General features: G+C 42.0%; 1 protein-coding gene across 2 annotated transcripts; it reads right to left on the bottom strand.

Moving 5' to 3' along the window:
* Positions 1 to 299: 299 nt before the first annotated feature.
* On the bottom strand, positions 300 to 7,314 carry LOC4331466 (DUF21 domain-containing protein At2g14520). Of its 2 annotated transcripts, none has more exons than XM_015775499.3 (13): positions 6,975 to 7,314; positions 6,814 to 6,890; positions 6,642 to 6,725; positions 6,438 to 6,551; positions 5,668 to 5,754; positions 5,155 to 5,294; positions 4,994 to 5,081; positions 4,136 to 4,209; positions 1,994 to 2,187; positions 1,702 to 1,904; positions 1,333 to 1,379; positions 998 to 1,250; positions 300 to 783 (listed from the first exon to the last, which is right to left on the bottom strand). In XM_015775499.3, the coding sequence occupies exons 1-13, from the start codon at positions 7,150 to 7,152 to the stop codon at positions 766 to 768; spliced, it is 1,557 nt and encodes a 518-aa protein (XP_015630985.1). In that variant the 5' UTR covers positions 7,153 to 7,314; the 3' UTR covers positions 300 to 765. The 2 variants fall into 2 exon arrangements, with proteins under 2 accessions (XP_015630985.1, XP_066164886.1); XM_066308789.1 differs by having other exon boundaries at positions 6,814 to 6,886.
* Between the last annotated feature and the right edge of the window lie 7,525 nt (positions 7,315 to 14,839).

Here is a 14,839-nt window from a genome sequence, read left to right as displayed (position 1 = left end):
CAACCTAGGAGAGATCACCGTTATACTAGGAGAGGTCACGTCTCCTTCTATATTGTTTTTTTTTTACGGAAGGAGCATGTGTCTGGTACATTTTTTTTTAAGGTTGAAGTGGATTTCTCTGCCCTACATTTCCCTTTATCTTTTCAGGTAAAACTGTCCTTGATGGTCCGGCTGATCCACTAGCTTCTCTCTTGATGGCCCACTCGATAATTATGAGGTTTGCCCTTTGCAATCTTATGATCTGATCTCATTATGTAACTTTGACTTTAGTCACAACACTCTGCTCAATATCACCAAACTAGCATCACAAACATAAGCTTGCGCCTTATCACTAATCTGAATTTCTGATACAATATGAGAGGACTTGTACAGTGCTTAAATGGTGTGGATAGCCATCAGTGAATGCACCAACATCTGCTTGCTGATCATTAAAATGATGGGGGCATGCATACAAGAACAGCACAAATGCATACTAGTGCATTCCTTTTACATTTTTATCTTCAAGCTTTCCTCTGCAATGGTAATTGCAAGCTGACAAAAATACATCTACAGTAGGTAGTGAGACTTCCATCTATAGCGATGTCCAGATGCTAAGCCATACGTATATACAAGCATGTAATCAACAAATAAGCATCAACAGTACAAGAGATATGCTGATCTGTATAATTCAGTCCTAAGCTCAAAATGTCTTAATCTGTTTATGTTGACATTTTACCATTTCTCAGGAAACGTTGTCCTTAGAGCTCTTTAGCTCTCAACGCCGTTTTACGAATTCCTTGAGACCTATGAAGGAAACAGAAGAACAATGAGCATGGTATGATGTAGGCCACCAACAACTGTTTCACATTCAAGGGGAAAATACAACCTAAATCTTTACAGGTAGATGAAAATAAGTTCCTTGCAATTTAGGCGAAATAAAATGAAAATAAAATAATATGTGATGTGATGTGTCACAAATAGCCTATATAACCCGCATAGACACAAAGTGACTACTCACCTGAGTTGAATTAGGTGAACTACGCGAAGGTGCTTGAGAAGCAGGCGATCTTTCAGGAGAAATTATTGTCGGCAAAGTCCCAGGAGACTGAGGATTGTTTGAAGCAGGGGAACGTAAGATGGAGCCACCATGATGGTATGATGACAATGGAGAAGTCATAGGGGTCCTCCTGAGTCCTTGGGAATGGGGCCCATTACTTGGAGATATAGTTGGTGATAATGATTTGCCCAGAGGTAGCATGTTTATTTTAATCCTGCAAAACAAAGAAATGTTAGTTCTCTCATCATTTGGAGGTTCTGTTAAGAGTAAAAAGTAACAGGGTTCAAGCCACTTACTTGTTATGTACATCAACATATTCATCTGTTTCATCCAAGATATCTTCCTGCCAAGAGAAGTTTATGCCAGTTTGCATGTATAAGCGAAAATATTTTACAAAGAACGATACATCTATGAAAAATTTCTAGTTTCTTTTCTAACTATTGGAAAACACTAGATGACTCTAAAAAAATGCAACATCATGCTGAATTAAACGTGTTGCTCCCATAGGTTGGAGAACACTAAAATCTTTATACAACAAACAAGAGTATAAATGGAGAAAAAATAATGGTGTCCTCAAAAAAGCATCAGGATGTGAAAAATGCAAGACTTTGTTTTCAAATAAAAATATAAATTAAGAACAAGCTGTATTTAAGAATATCTCCAACCTGTAGCAATTGTTCCATAACATCTTCCATTGTGATTATCCCCACTGCTTCTTGATCCAATGAATAGCTTGGAAGTGGACCGCTATTAAAATCAAGAATATTGTCCCGCTTTTTTTCTGATTTCTTATATAAGCGCACCTCTCCATTCTTTTCAATGTTACTTCGACGACTTCCAGCAATGCTGACACGAGAGGGTGACAAACCTGAGGGTATTTTCAAATGATCAGACAGCCAAACAAATATTTATTCCTGGAAAAACAAGTGATCATCATGGCTAATGGAAAGTATGTACCATCAGCATGGGCATCTCTGTGGTTAATTTTGTAATCTGATCTGTCGCTGTTAGTTTTGTAATCTGATCTGTCACTATAAGTCTTTTCAATGGATGCTCCTGGTTCTTTTATGCGTCTGACCACCACAGCCATGTGACTGTGACCTTTCTGAAACTCGTTTAGAATGTCGTAGAGAGGAAGATCATCAGACACCCTGATATACCAAAAAGCAGCAACACCAAAGGAAAATTAGAAGATGACAAACGAACATTTTGTATGGAGATAGATACACGCAAATTACAAGGCAACATGGAGTATAGCTTCCTTAAATAAGAGATTCCAAATATCTGAGAATAGTTCTCTTGTTATGAAGAGCATAGAAGCATTAAGTATTCAGAAGTGCATATTTGAATCAATTCCAAAGCATATCACAGTATGTAGCAACCTTGGGTGCCCTCAGTTTAAGCCATGGAAATAATCTTAACTTGTCAACTTTAGTTATACTAGCAAAAGTGCCCGTGCGTTGCACCGGGTGATTACGGAGTGTGTATATTGACCAAAAGTGTTGTTTGGTCTAGCAAAAGTGCCTGTGTGTTACAATGTGAAGCGTACAGATTAGAAAAATATGCAATTAATTAAAATACAAATTCGCTGAAATATTTGGTATTTTTAAGTAGGTATGTGTATAATTAAATAAATTTACAAGTAAAGCAAGTGTGAGAAATAAAATGACATGGTTAAATTTAATTTTTTTTAAATTCTCCATGATTAGTTACGCTCTTTGAAATTATATTTGAATTTTTCAGAGCTTAATTGTTAATTTTATTAATACAAACGTCATTTAACAATTATTTACTTGGAAAAAGAAAGAAAATACTTCCTTTTAGGTTTGCTTCGAAATAAACACATTCAATAACTTATAATTGTTGTAATGCTTCTGAAAAAATGAGCACTAAAAATGAACTTATTCTCTTTTTTTGGGCCTGAGGGACCTAAAATAGACTTATTTCCGGCCCTTGCCGGTCGGTCCACGGCCTTTTGTGCACGCGCAAGTGCACTTCCCCTCCCCAGGCCACAACCTGGGCTTGGGCCAGAAAAGTGGCCTCACTCTCGATCCCTCTTGGGCTGATTTCGGCCTGGACGACACCGATCGTCCGATCTTTAGGGTTTTGATCGGACGGCCGAGCGTCGATATCGGGGAAACAAAACCCCTCCTTCTCCTCAGCCGCCGAAACCCTAGCCCATTTCCCTCCCTCCCATCTCACATCGCCGCCCTCCCCTCCGCGCCCCCGAGCGGCGGCGACGGCGCCCCTCTTCCCGCGAGCGGCGGCGGCGGCGCCCTCCCCCACAACCAACGGCGCGGCGCCCTCTCCCCGAACAACGGCGGCGTGGAGGCGGCTGCGGCCCGGCGGGAGCGGGAGGGGCGGCGGGCCGGACCTCGCCTCCGCCAGATCTGGCGGCATGGAAGCGGCTGTGGTCCGGCGAGGGCAGGAGAGGCGGCGGCGTCGTCTCTTTCTCTCTCTCTCTGTGCATGGTGGGGAGGTGCGGCAGTGGTGGTGGTGGCGGACGTCATGGAACGCCGGTCGGGCCTCGCCTCCGCCAGATCCGGCAGTGTGGAGGCAGCTGCAGCCCGGCGGGGGTGGGAGGGGCGGCGGGCCGGACCTCGCCTCCGCCAGATTCGGCGGCATGGAGGCGGCTGCGGTCCGACGGGGGCGGGAGAGGTGGCGGCGTCGTCTCTCTCTCTCTCTGTGAATGGTGTCGGTTCTCCTGGTGATGCTAACCGAATAGGACTTGGTATAACAGATGGGAGTTTGTTTCCTATTTTTGTGGAATCGGACATATTCTTTTTTTTTCCCGATTTTTCTTTTACCGCGTTGATGAATCGGATTCGTTCCGGTTTTTTTTCACCCGGTTTTTTTGACGGACGATGGAAGCACCTCTTATTTTTTAAGTAGTAGTAGATATGCGTAGCCTTGAGCTTTCTTGAAGCATGCCTAATGTATCTGCACGAGATTTTGACTTCCAACTCAGACTCAGAGAAAGTTAATAGTGGGTACATTTTTTAATCAAGCCAATGAAAACATAGTAGTAGCTTTTTAGGGAGGAACAGTAGGGGCCTAGGGGGCAAACAGCCAATTTGATAAAGCAATAAAAGATCATACCTTGGGATTTTTCTGATAGTAACATTTCGAATGGGCACTTCATCCTCAGGTTGGCAAGTAATTAAGTTTTTAACCTGAAAATGAGATGGTCTTTGCTTATTGGTCAAATAGTAAATAACAAACACATGAAAGTAAAGTGGCAAGATTGGCTATTTCATTGGGATATAGGATGTCCAGGAAGTGACAGTAATGGAAGGATCGGGAAAGTTATTGTTGTTATTTTTCCAAAAGTGAATTACTTATAGGCAATTAAATCTTTTCCCCCACTTAATGAAATTGGTCGACCAAATCTTTCGGCCGACCCGGCAAAAATATAAGCAATCATAAGGGCATGTTTAGAAAGGCTTAAATTTGTGAATGTTGCCTCAGGTTTTGAATAACTAAGGGCAGCTTGAGTGGAAGTACACAAGACTCTGCCAAATTAGTCACTCATATCTGTATTTCGTTAGAGTATGTGATCCCACAATCAACTGAAAACAATTATTTTATGACAATTTTATTACCGACGTGTCATGGTTGAATGACTGCTGCAAAGGCTTCCTTTAACCAGAGAACTAGAATATCATTAATGAATTTATAAAATATATTTCATCACAACAAAAACATTCTTCTCTAATTCAAGTATTTATCTATTAAAACTGAAATGGGCTAGCAGATTCAGTATCGAATATCTGTAATGTGCTATCTTATTCACAATAAAAAGTGTGACTGACACAGCAGTTAGAACCGGCAACTCAAGCCACAAAGATTGATCATTGACAACATGCATCCAAGAGTAAATAACATGAAAGTCATAAGTTTCTAGGGAACAGGATTTTTGGCACCAAAAAAGTTAATAATACATAAAGTTTAGCCTACCAATATAAGGCCAATAATATTGTTTGGAGTCCCAGAGTATATTGGAACACGACTATGCCCTTTGGTCATTATCATACCCATTGTGTGCCTATCAAGAAGAGAACAGTAGCATCAATAGAATGTGTCATTCAAAACACGTACAATAGTTGGAATATTCTTACAGGTCCAGCTTAGCGTTTATATCAAGTGAGAAGGTTTCAGATATGGGAGTCATGGCATCTTTTGCAGTCTTTTGAGTCATCTCCAAAGCTCCTGTAATGATAGTGGTTTCATCATGAGTCAGCTCTCCACCTTTGCCAGCCTAAGAACAAGTGAACCAGCAGAAGTTTAATGGTATTCATATTTGTCTGAGGAAAGCACCAATAGCTATTGCAAACACAAGTAGCCCAGAGAATATATGTATATTAGAGCCAGAAGAAAATATTCAAGGCATGTAGAAATGCCCAATCATATTGTCCATATAGCAGCAAATATTATAACCGGACTCATTTAAGGTGCTATAACATGTCATAAAAAGTTGTCTAGAATCTATATAGAACATGGCCTCTTGAGATCAACTCTTGGACGCCGCACACAGCTGTTGCAACCAAAAAAAACCACTATTGATGCAAACTACATAGTGTAAAGAGCTACAACTTACCAGAAATGCATAAGAGAATAAGAATAAAACCTACCTCATTACCATGCATATCGACTAAAGTCTTTAGCTCAGCTCTCCTCATAAGTGCAACATGGCCCTTTCCGAGTACCCAATCCAACAACTGGAAAGATGGACATGAATCAAATTAAGACATGGCATTAGTGGAAAACACAAGCATATCTATGCATCCTCTAATTATAGCTAATTTTGCATTAGAAACAAGGAAATGGTTAGTTGAATGCAACTCAAAACATTCATCTGCGACAATAAGTAGTTCGCTGTGTTTCAGCCCCAATTAAATTCTGTTCTTTTTTCTTTGTAAAATATGATTCAGAAAACAATTAGTTTAGCAGGAAATAATTAAACTAAGAAGCGAATTGAATTGCTTCATCTAAAATTATTCAGGAGCAATCAAACACGCTTATGAAGGCATTTTTCCTAGTCTGGCAAAGGAAAAAAGAACACTAAAACAGGGTTCTTGCTTCACGGCTATGATTGCTTATTCTGGTTCAATGGGGAATGGGACAGATTACATTTACTAATTAATTAGTCACCGGCTACAAAGAATTTTGTAGACAGATGACTAAATGAGAATGGGACAAGTCCCTTGATTGGAAAATTAATTAATGAATCAGTAAGTAACCGATCTGCGTCCTAGTCGCGGTCAGCCACTTGTAGTGTCCCATCCAAATCCAAATTGTGAGCACACCCCGGCCAAGTGACCAACTACAAGGTTCCAATTCCTCCCCCAAATTCTTTGCAAGCAAACAAGAGCAACGAAACAGGCTAAGCCAGCAGGCGCACCTTGCTGATTGGGTAGGCGACCGGGAAGAAGACGATGAGGAGTACCCGGACAACGGGCGCCGCCTTGGCCCCGACGCTGAGCCCGTAGCGCGTGCAGATGGCCTGCGGCATGATCTGCGACCACAGGAGAAACCGAATCAGCCAGCCAAACCCCAAGTGAGCAACCCATAGTCCATGGACACGCGAGATGGATCAATGCCTCACCTCACCGAAGGCGAGGATGAGCGTGACGGAGATGAGGATGGCGCCGAAGGACGGGACGAGCGAGTCCAGAAATATCGGCAGCGCCTGCGCACACGCCGCCGCCACAAAGCCATCAGCTCCAATCTGGATACGTGCATACAGGGGATCGAAAAACAGCAGGAGAGATTTGTACCTCCATGGCGAGGGAGTTGCCGATGAGGAGGGTGCAGAGGAGCAAGTGCTGGTTCTTGACGACCGGCAGGATCCTGGCTGCGCGCGCGCGCGCACACGCAGCGATCAGCAGCAGCAGTAGAGCTAGGGGGGGCAGAGAGAGAGAGAGAGAGGAGGACGTACCGGCGTTGTCCTTGTCCGTCGGGGTGCCGGCCTTGGCGAGGACCTCGAGGTCGACGAGGCTGAGCGACATGAGGCCGAGGGTGAGCCCCGACATGAGCCCGGCGAACATCACCAGCCCCACGCACGACATCAGGTACACCCAGAACATCGCCCCGCAGCACACCGCATGCTGCGACATCTCCCCCCCGCCGCCGCCGCCGGCGAATCCTCCTCGGCAACCACCGAGCTCAGATGCTCAGTACGACACGAGTGTGTTTGCTGTGGGAGAGGAGGGCCAGTTAATAGATCTCTCTCTTTTTAACCCGCGCAGCACAGCAGCTGCAGCAGGGTGGTCTCGGCTGCGTGCGTGCGTGCGGCGGGGGGCTCGCTTTATTACGGGCGGGGCTTGAGTTGGCTGGTTGGTTAAGTGGCACGGCGTCGACGGCGCGCGGCTCCCTTTTCCTCCTCTCTTTTCGGTTGCGGTTTCTCGTATTTTTCCCCCGTGGGATAACGTAACGGCCTCTCCCCAGAGGGGCTGTTTGGTTTGATCCTAATTCCTAAAGGTTACTAAAGATTACCACACCAGTAGACAAGATTGATTAAGTTAGTCTATTGTTTGGTTTATAGCCACACTTATGACAAGATTTCTTCTCATCTATTATGACCTCACATGTCATTAACTCCCTAAAGTGTGACACTTGTAAGCCACAACTTAAACAAATGTGACGTAAAAAGTATGATGAATGATGATAAACTTCGTATACCATCCAAACAGCCCGAGTGCGGCGCAACCGGGGAGCCGCGCGTCTGGGTGTTGGGTGCCGGTGGTGGTGACTGCGGTTGGTGCGCGCCTCGCTCGCTTCACTACACCCGTTTTCCCGTGGATTTACCTCCCCCGGTGGAGTGGAGCGTGGTGGAAGGGATCGATCGATCGGTGAATCTACGTTGCAGCTAAACCGACGAGGCGTTTCGGGTTCTCGCGATGCAATTCACGCAAGGGGGGTTCTGTGTGCGATGGGGGCAGGAGGATGACACATTGTTGGGTCGATCTGCCACGGCTTCTTTTGCTGTCAAAGGCACGTACTATCAGGGGTTTGAGGGCAAAACGTGCGGGCAAATCTCGCCTGCCCGATCTGCTGACCGACCGGCATCGTGGGGGCCCACGTGGCGGTTGCTGTCCCGCTGGTCGTCAGCGTGACGGTCTCTGTTTTTTACTACTCTCGACAGGTTCAGTCAAAAGGAAAGTTACTTTGATTATTGTGGATGGTGCTACTTGAATGAGCGCGACAAAAGCTAAAGCGTGAACCCTCGTTGTGGTGAAAGCAATATACTTGGGCACTTGGCATTGCATGATGCATGGTTAATTATATCGGTCTAATAAAAGAAAAGGATGCCCCAGATTGTGTAGTTTTTTGGTCGATCACGCCCAATACTCTCTAATCATGAAGTACTCCTATGGACAATGCACAGCTCCTATTCCGAGGACCAAGAATTGCACGCTCATTTAGGCCCATCTGAGCTGGGATCGGACATGATCACCACCAGCACACGTGAACATGGATAGAATACTTCTAACAGCAGGTACAATAGCAGACTATAAACCAGCTATAACCACGTATCGAGAAGAAAAGATAAGAGAGAAAAGAAAGCGGGTTAGAGCAAGGCTAAGAGCAACTTCAATAGTGTAGCTAACTACTGACTCCAAATCATCTATTACTAATCTAATAGCTCATTCATACAATAGTTAACTATAAAAATATATCATACCATTAATACCCGGTCTCATATCTCATACACACGTAATGTCTTTGAGTCCGTGTTGCAACTGGCTATAAATCTGTAGTCCGCTTTCTTCTCTCTCTTCTCTTTTCTTCTTGATATGTGGTTATAGATTGCTTATAGCCTGCTATTGTACTTGCTCTAATAATACAGCCGACATGTTGGCTATAAGGTTATTTGTAGCCTTCTCTTAGCCTGCCTATATAATAGTTAGCTCTTTACAATTAATACAGAGCCCGCTTGTCTCTCTCACAGAGTTTCTTGGTTCTTGTATCCAAGCCGGCTGTAAGTTTACAGCCCACTTCTCCTCTCTCTTCTCTCTCCTCCACCTCAGCATTTAGCCACCTTATAGCCTACTATTATACTTACTCTTAGAGCAGGTACAATAGCAGGCTATAAGCCAGCTATAAATATATTTTAAAGAGATAAAGGAAGAGAGAAGAACAGCTGGCTATAAATTTGTAGCCAGTTGCAGCACGGACTCCAAGACGTAATGTATGTATGACAAGTAGAATCAGGTATTAATAGTATATTAAGCAACTATTGTATGAATTGGCTATTACATTGGCTATAGATGATTTTGAGCTTGTATTGAGCTATACTATTAAACTTGCTCTTACAGATTTGTAGCCAGCTGCAGCACGGACTCCAATACGCAATGTGTGTATGACGGATAGGACCAAATATTAATAGTGTAGTATACATTTCTAGATAACCATTGTATGAATTGACTATTAGATTGACTATAGATGATTTTAAGCTTGCAGTGGACTATACTATTAAATTTGCTCTAATAGCAGGAGCTAGCATATGACTGTCGAAAAGATGTCTGAACTCTGAATGATTCTCTCGTTGTTCTCGGCATTAAGAATAGTTTCATGATGCAGCATATTCTCGAGATTGCATGGGTTGCAAGGCGGAGAATCCGGTGGCTGCTGGTGGTGAATCACCAGGCGCACGCCTGCAAAGGAATATTGGCCGGTAGATGCTGCGCACAAAAGACACCCTTTTGTTCATCATCCCAGCCGTTTCAGAAGCTACCCTTGGTGTGTAGGACTCAGTCTGACCTTCGATTTTCTCTTAGGACAGCATGCCTGATCTTTAGTTTGGCCTCTTCTGTTGGAGTGGAACGTGGGTACTTCATCATCGAACGAACAAACTAAAAAAAACAAGTGTTTTCCTTTTGGCTTGTTTTTTACTTGATACACTACTTTACCTAAAATGAGATTTGGAAGGGTTTCACGAAGAAATTATAAGCGTGTTGAGAATTAAATACGAAATTTTAGGGTTGAAATCACATTCCACTTATCGGTGTATTACTGTATTATCGAGTGTATCTAAGATATACTACCCTACTTTACCTAACTTGGTCAATATCAGAGTTGAGCTTGGTCAGCGATTGAGTCACGATTAACAAATCAGGAAACATATTAGGCCATGAAAACAACGTGCATGGCCCAATTCCACGTTGAAGCAGGAAAGAAATAGAGGGATAAGTGGGTATATTAAGGTTATCACGCACAGTGCTGGTAATGGGGCATGTCATTTTCCATTTGCATATGTGCAACCTTTTCTGTAGTTAGTGGTGTCTGTTCAGTTATATTATCTTCTCGTGTGTTATTAGCCCCATAACCTAGCAGTTAGCCGGAAGCTTTATCTTCAGCTGCCAAACTAATTTGAAAATAAAAGGCAGATGCCACTTAGATTTGCACTATGAGTCAATAAGTCGGTGAATCCTTTCAACGCGACGCGCGTAAGCGTGTCGGGAAAGTCGTCTTGTGTTTAATTTTAGACTGACCCTGTTATACTTACATATACATCAATACATCATCCACATTGACAGAGAAGAGAACGAATCAGGACATGTACATCAAGTATTCATAAATGGGTTTACTGACTGTCTGCAAGCAGAGAAAATTATTCCCTGAAAATTCAATGAATGTACGTTATAGGTTAGCAATTAATCCTTGACAATACATTTTACAAACCTTAGCACGCATGGTTCAGATTAATCGATTCGCATCTTATCTTCTCTGGAAGTTGTTTGATCGACCAACTGTCCAAACGTTGGCAGTTAAGTTTAGAGAAAATTATTCCCTGGAAAATTTCTCTGAAATTTTCAAATGTTTGATTCATCAATTTTAGAGACAAATTTCCCCTGAAAATTCAATGAATGTACGTCAATACACTTTACGAACGTTTTTGCACTCATGGTTCAGCTTCATCGATTCGCACCTTATCTTCTCTGTAAGTTGTTTGATGACTTGATCGACCAACTGTCCAACTTACATAGTATATGCCAATCTCACCATGTTCCATGGCGATTACTCTCTGAATAAGATCTTGGCTTTCGTGGAGCCAATTTGCACCAGGTTTTATTTGGTCCCAGATATATGCCGCCATTCATCCGATCACTGAAAATGTCAGCATGACGGTGCGTATATGGAAGACTTACAGATCCATGGAAAAAGACGATCCCCTTTTTTCTTCGCACGATTCAAAAGACCTGGAAAATAGTAGAGGATGAAAATGCTGGCCTCTCTCGTCAGCTTAGCCCCATGTGCTCCATTTTGGCAAACTAGCTTTTTTTCACACAATTTTACACAGGAATATACCTTTAAAATTGAATCGGAGATAAACAACTCTTAACTCATGTTATATAGATAAAATATATAAAAAAGAATTAAGTTTGATATGCAGCTATTAGCATGTCTTTATTTAGATACAATTATACTTGTACACCTATAGAGATGAATCTATACCGTTATAATATGAACTCACCATGATCTTACAGGGTAATTTTTTCTTATTTTTGTTCTGACATCTATAGGTCTTTAAAGAGATTGTGATGAATCATCTTTGACCTCTCTTAATAAAAGATATATTGTGGCTAATATGAACGCTCTCAATGTATAGTTACATAAAGGAAATAACTTTAGCTACTCTCTCTATCTAAAATATAACAACTTCTAGCATTTAAAATTTACCTTAAAATATTGCAACATCTTCACTTATACTCTCTTTTACGGTAGCGCTATTCCACGCGCTACAGCGCGGAATAATAATTCGAGCGCTGCACACCGCCTTCTACTTCCGGTTTTTTCGTTTTTTACCACCCCACCTTTCCTCCGCATCCCACCTTTTCTCGGGTCGTTTTTTTTCGTTTTTTAACACCCCACCTTCCGTGTTTCTTTTTTTCTCTTTTCCATCTTATATGTGCTTCATCAATGGTCCAGGTAAAATATTAACCATCCAGATTTTTCTGTTATTCATTCCTTCTCTATAGTTTTTCTGTTTTCGCGTTTTAGTAAAATATTTACCGTCTAGTTTTTCTTTCCGAGTTTTCCGTTTTTCTAGTATCTCCGCACGTTTGAAAAGTAACGAATTTACTCCGTGGAATTTTTCATTTACTCCCAGCCTCCCACATCTGCTCATTCTAAAGTAACAAATTTATTCTCATGAATGTCTCCACATCGTATGACGCCATACCTAAATGGTCGTAAAAGAATTACTACAAGCTTACAACGCTAGTAATTCTTTTACCAATATTATTTAGATTTTGTGGTCTGCGAGTAAAACAATTTCCACATTCCTCTCGATATAGCCATGATCTCATAGCCACCATGTAGTAATATGTTTACTGATGTGTTCAATATACAGTATAAGAATAAAAACTGGTACTAAGAGTATTGTTGATCTGTATCACAAAATAGTTGTATGAATGAAAAAAATTACAGGCTCAATCACACACAAGCGATAAAATTACTCACAGGTGAATCAAACTAGAAAAGAAAAAAAATGATTCAGCCAAAAATCCATCATGGAATCATGGAAGAATGTAGCGGTGTGGTATAGAGTTGAGCTTGACGTTGCACAGTAGCAGCCATCCATCATCTAACAAGCACAAAAAAATGTAAAAATATTCTCGTTCATGTCAATACAGATGACGAGCAAAAGAAAAATAGCAAACAATCTCCATCACCGGTGGACTCCACCTTAACCTCTGCGGCCAGCTACATGGAGCACGATGTGCAAATGTAGGACCTGTGCAGCCTATCAATTGAGATCAGGTAATATTGGAGATTACATGTTAATTTGATTTGCAAAAAAAATTAGGGCTTCATGCGTGAAGTTGAAAGAGAGTATGCAGATGCAAATTAGAGTGTCATTTCCTTACTTGCTTGTTCTATCAATGTCGCCGACGTGGAGTAGCCGCTGGTTGTTGCTATTGGCTCAGGTGAACACCTCCTTGCTGGTTATGGTGCTGCCTAGCGTCCAGCAGCGAGGCCTGAAGTAGTGCCTTCACCTCAACCGCCGCCGGCCACTGCTCGCCGGCCACCGCCATCAACCACCACGGTGTCGTCGTCGTCCTTCATGGTGTGTCGCCGATCTGTGGGCTGGGATGGTGGATCGATTCAGATCCAAAAAAAAGGAAAAAACGGAGTGGGGGCGAGAGTGGTTGGTTGGGTACGGGAAAAATAGAATATATACCGGAAGCAGAGAAGTTGTTTTTATCGTAGTAAATCATTTACTCCGATAATGGTGGGTGCACGATGCGGGACATGGGGTGAGATCGAAAGCATGGAAGTTGTTTTTATTATCGAAGTAAATTGTTTACTCAAATAAAGGTGGGTGGTAGAGGCACCCGATCGGAGTAAACAATTTACTCGGATCGGTAGGAGTGGGATGACGGGACGTGGGGTGGGGTGGGCCTGGGCTAACGCATGTTTGGCGCTATGAACAATATTCCACGCTCTAGCGCTCCTAATAGTAGTTCTACTCTTTTTAACCAATAATAACATTTCCTAATTTAATTTCTCTACCTACTTCGTTTTCTCAATGAATCACAACTTTCTCTTACTTAATTCTACATACTTTCATAATACATGTGCTCAATCCTAAAGTTCTTATATTTTTGGATGAGATGATAACTTATTATTGGTATTCTGCCTACTTTCGTAATACATGTATTTAATCCTAATTTTTTTATATTTTAGGATAGATGCAGTAACTCATTGTCGGGTTGTCAGCGGGTTAAAATTTATATGGATAGGCATGCATTTATTTAGGTTTATTGTTTCGGCATAGCTTCATACATATTAATTTTTCATGGTGCTTTTTTTTAACAAATAGCATTTTTGCACACTGTCAAGATCTTCACATAGTCCTCATCGCTCCAGTCGTGCAAGATATACAGCATGAAACTGTATAAGTTATTCAGGATTAAAATGTTATTAAAGTTATTGTGATTGGTATCTCTCTCAAACAACATCTGCTTCTAATTAAGGACTAAACATGGAGGTTTTATTGAGCCACTACTACTCCCCCTGTTCTCATGTATACATATCATTTTAACTTTCATACTTTGCTCCTACATACTTGTTCTACTACATTTACTAGTGCAGGTTTGAGTTTTTTTTTTACTTTACTTACATGTGCTATACACTTCACATTTAACTGTTTATTTGCATGTCTGCATTTATTATCATATATACTAGTGCAGTATGTGCCATCAAATAATAATGAGGGTAACTCTATCTACATTAGGAGGGAAAAGCCTCCTGAAAATTATTACAGATTAATATGTAAATACATTCTTATAAGTTAAAATTTGTCCAAACCTCGCAAGCCCCAAAAAAGATCTTTTTTTAACCTAATGCCGAACTTTGTTCCACTGTTATACTTAGAAAAAAAAAATTGACCCAGTTTATAAGGAAAACCGGGCCCAAAAACCATACAGCTGCACGGTTAATTACAGGAAAACCAGCTAAAACCTTCCGCTCTACACAACTAACAACGACGGCGGAGCCTAATCGTAGGACGTCACTGCCAAACTAAACACAAAAGCGACACAACAGCTCCCACATTGCAGAAGAGGTGTTACCATTGCTAAGCTAGCCGCCCAAGCGACCTAGCAGCGCCGACTCCACAACTGCAGCAACACTGAAGCCACGAAAGTCACCAAAGCGAAAAGTAGCTCCGACATCCAACAATGGACGTCAGCCAAGCCACCGAAGAGCAACTTCCTTCACACGGCCAGCACCAGAGCTCCTTGGAAGAGACTGCAACATGTCATCATTGCCGAGCGTCGCCGCACCCCCATCAGC

The sequence above is a fragment of the Oryza sativa genome, chromosome 3 (assembly GCF_034140825.1).
Source record: "Oryza sativa Japonica Group chromosome 3, ASM3414082v1".
NCBI lineage: Eukaryota > Viridiplantae > Streptophyta > Magnoliopsida > Poales > Poaceae > Oryza > Oryza sativa.
The sequence above is the reverse complement of the archived record's forward strand: the minus strand, read 5'-3'. Positions and strand labels throughout refer to the sequence as shown.

Excerpts from the sequence above, each read along its gene's own strand:
- LOC4331466 (XM_015775499.3), bottom strand. The coding sequence starts at position 7,152 with ATGTCGCAGCATGCGGTGTGCTGCGGGGCGATGTTCTGGGTGTACCTG. Across the intron at positions 6,891-6,974 it reads GACGGACAAGGACAACGCCG|CCAGGATCCTGCCGGTCGTC; the intron begins GTACGTCCTCCT and ends GCGCGCGCGCAG. Across the intron at positions 4,210-4,993 it reads ATATTATTGGCCTTATATTG|GTTAAAAACTTAATTACTTG; the intron begins GTAGGCTAAACT and ends TCTCATTTTCAG.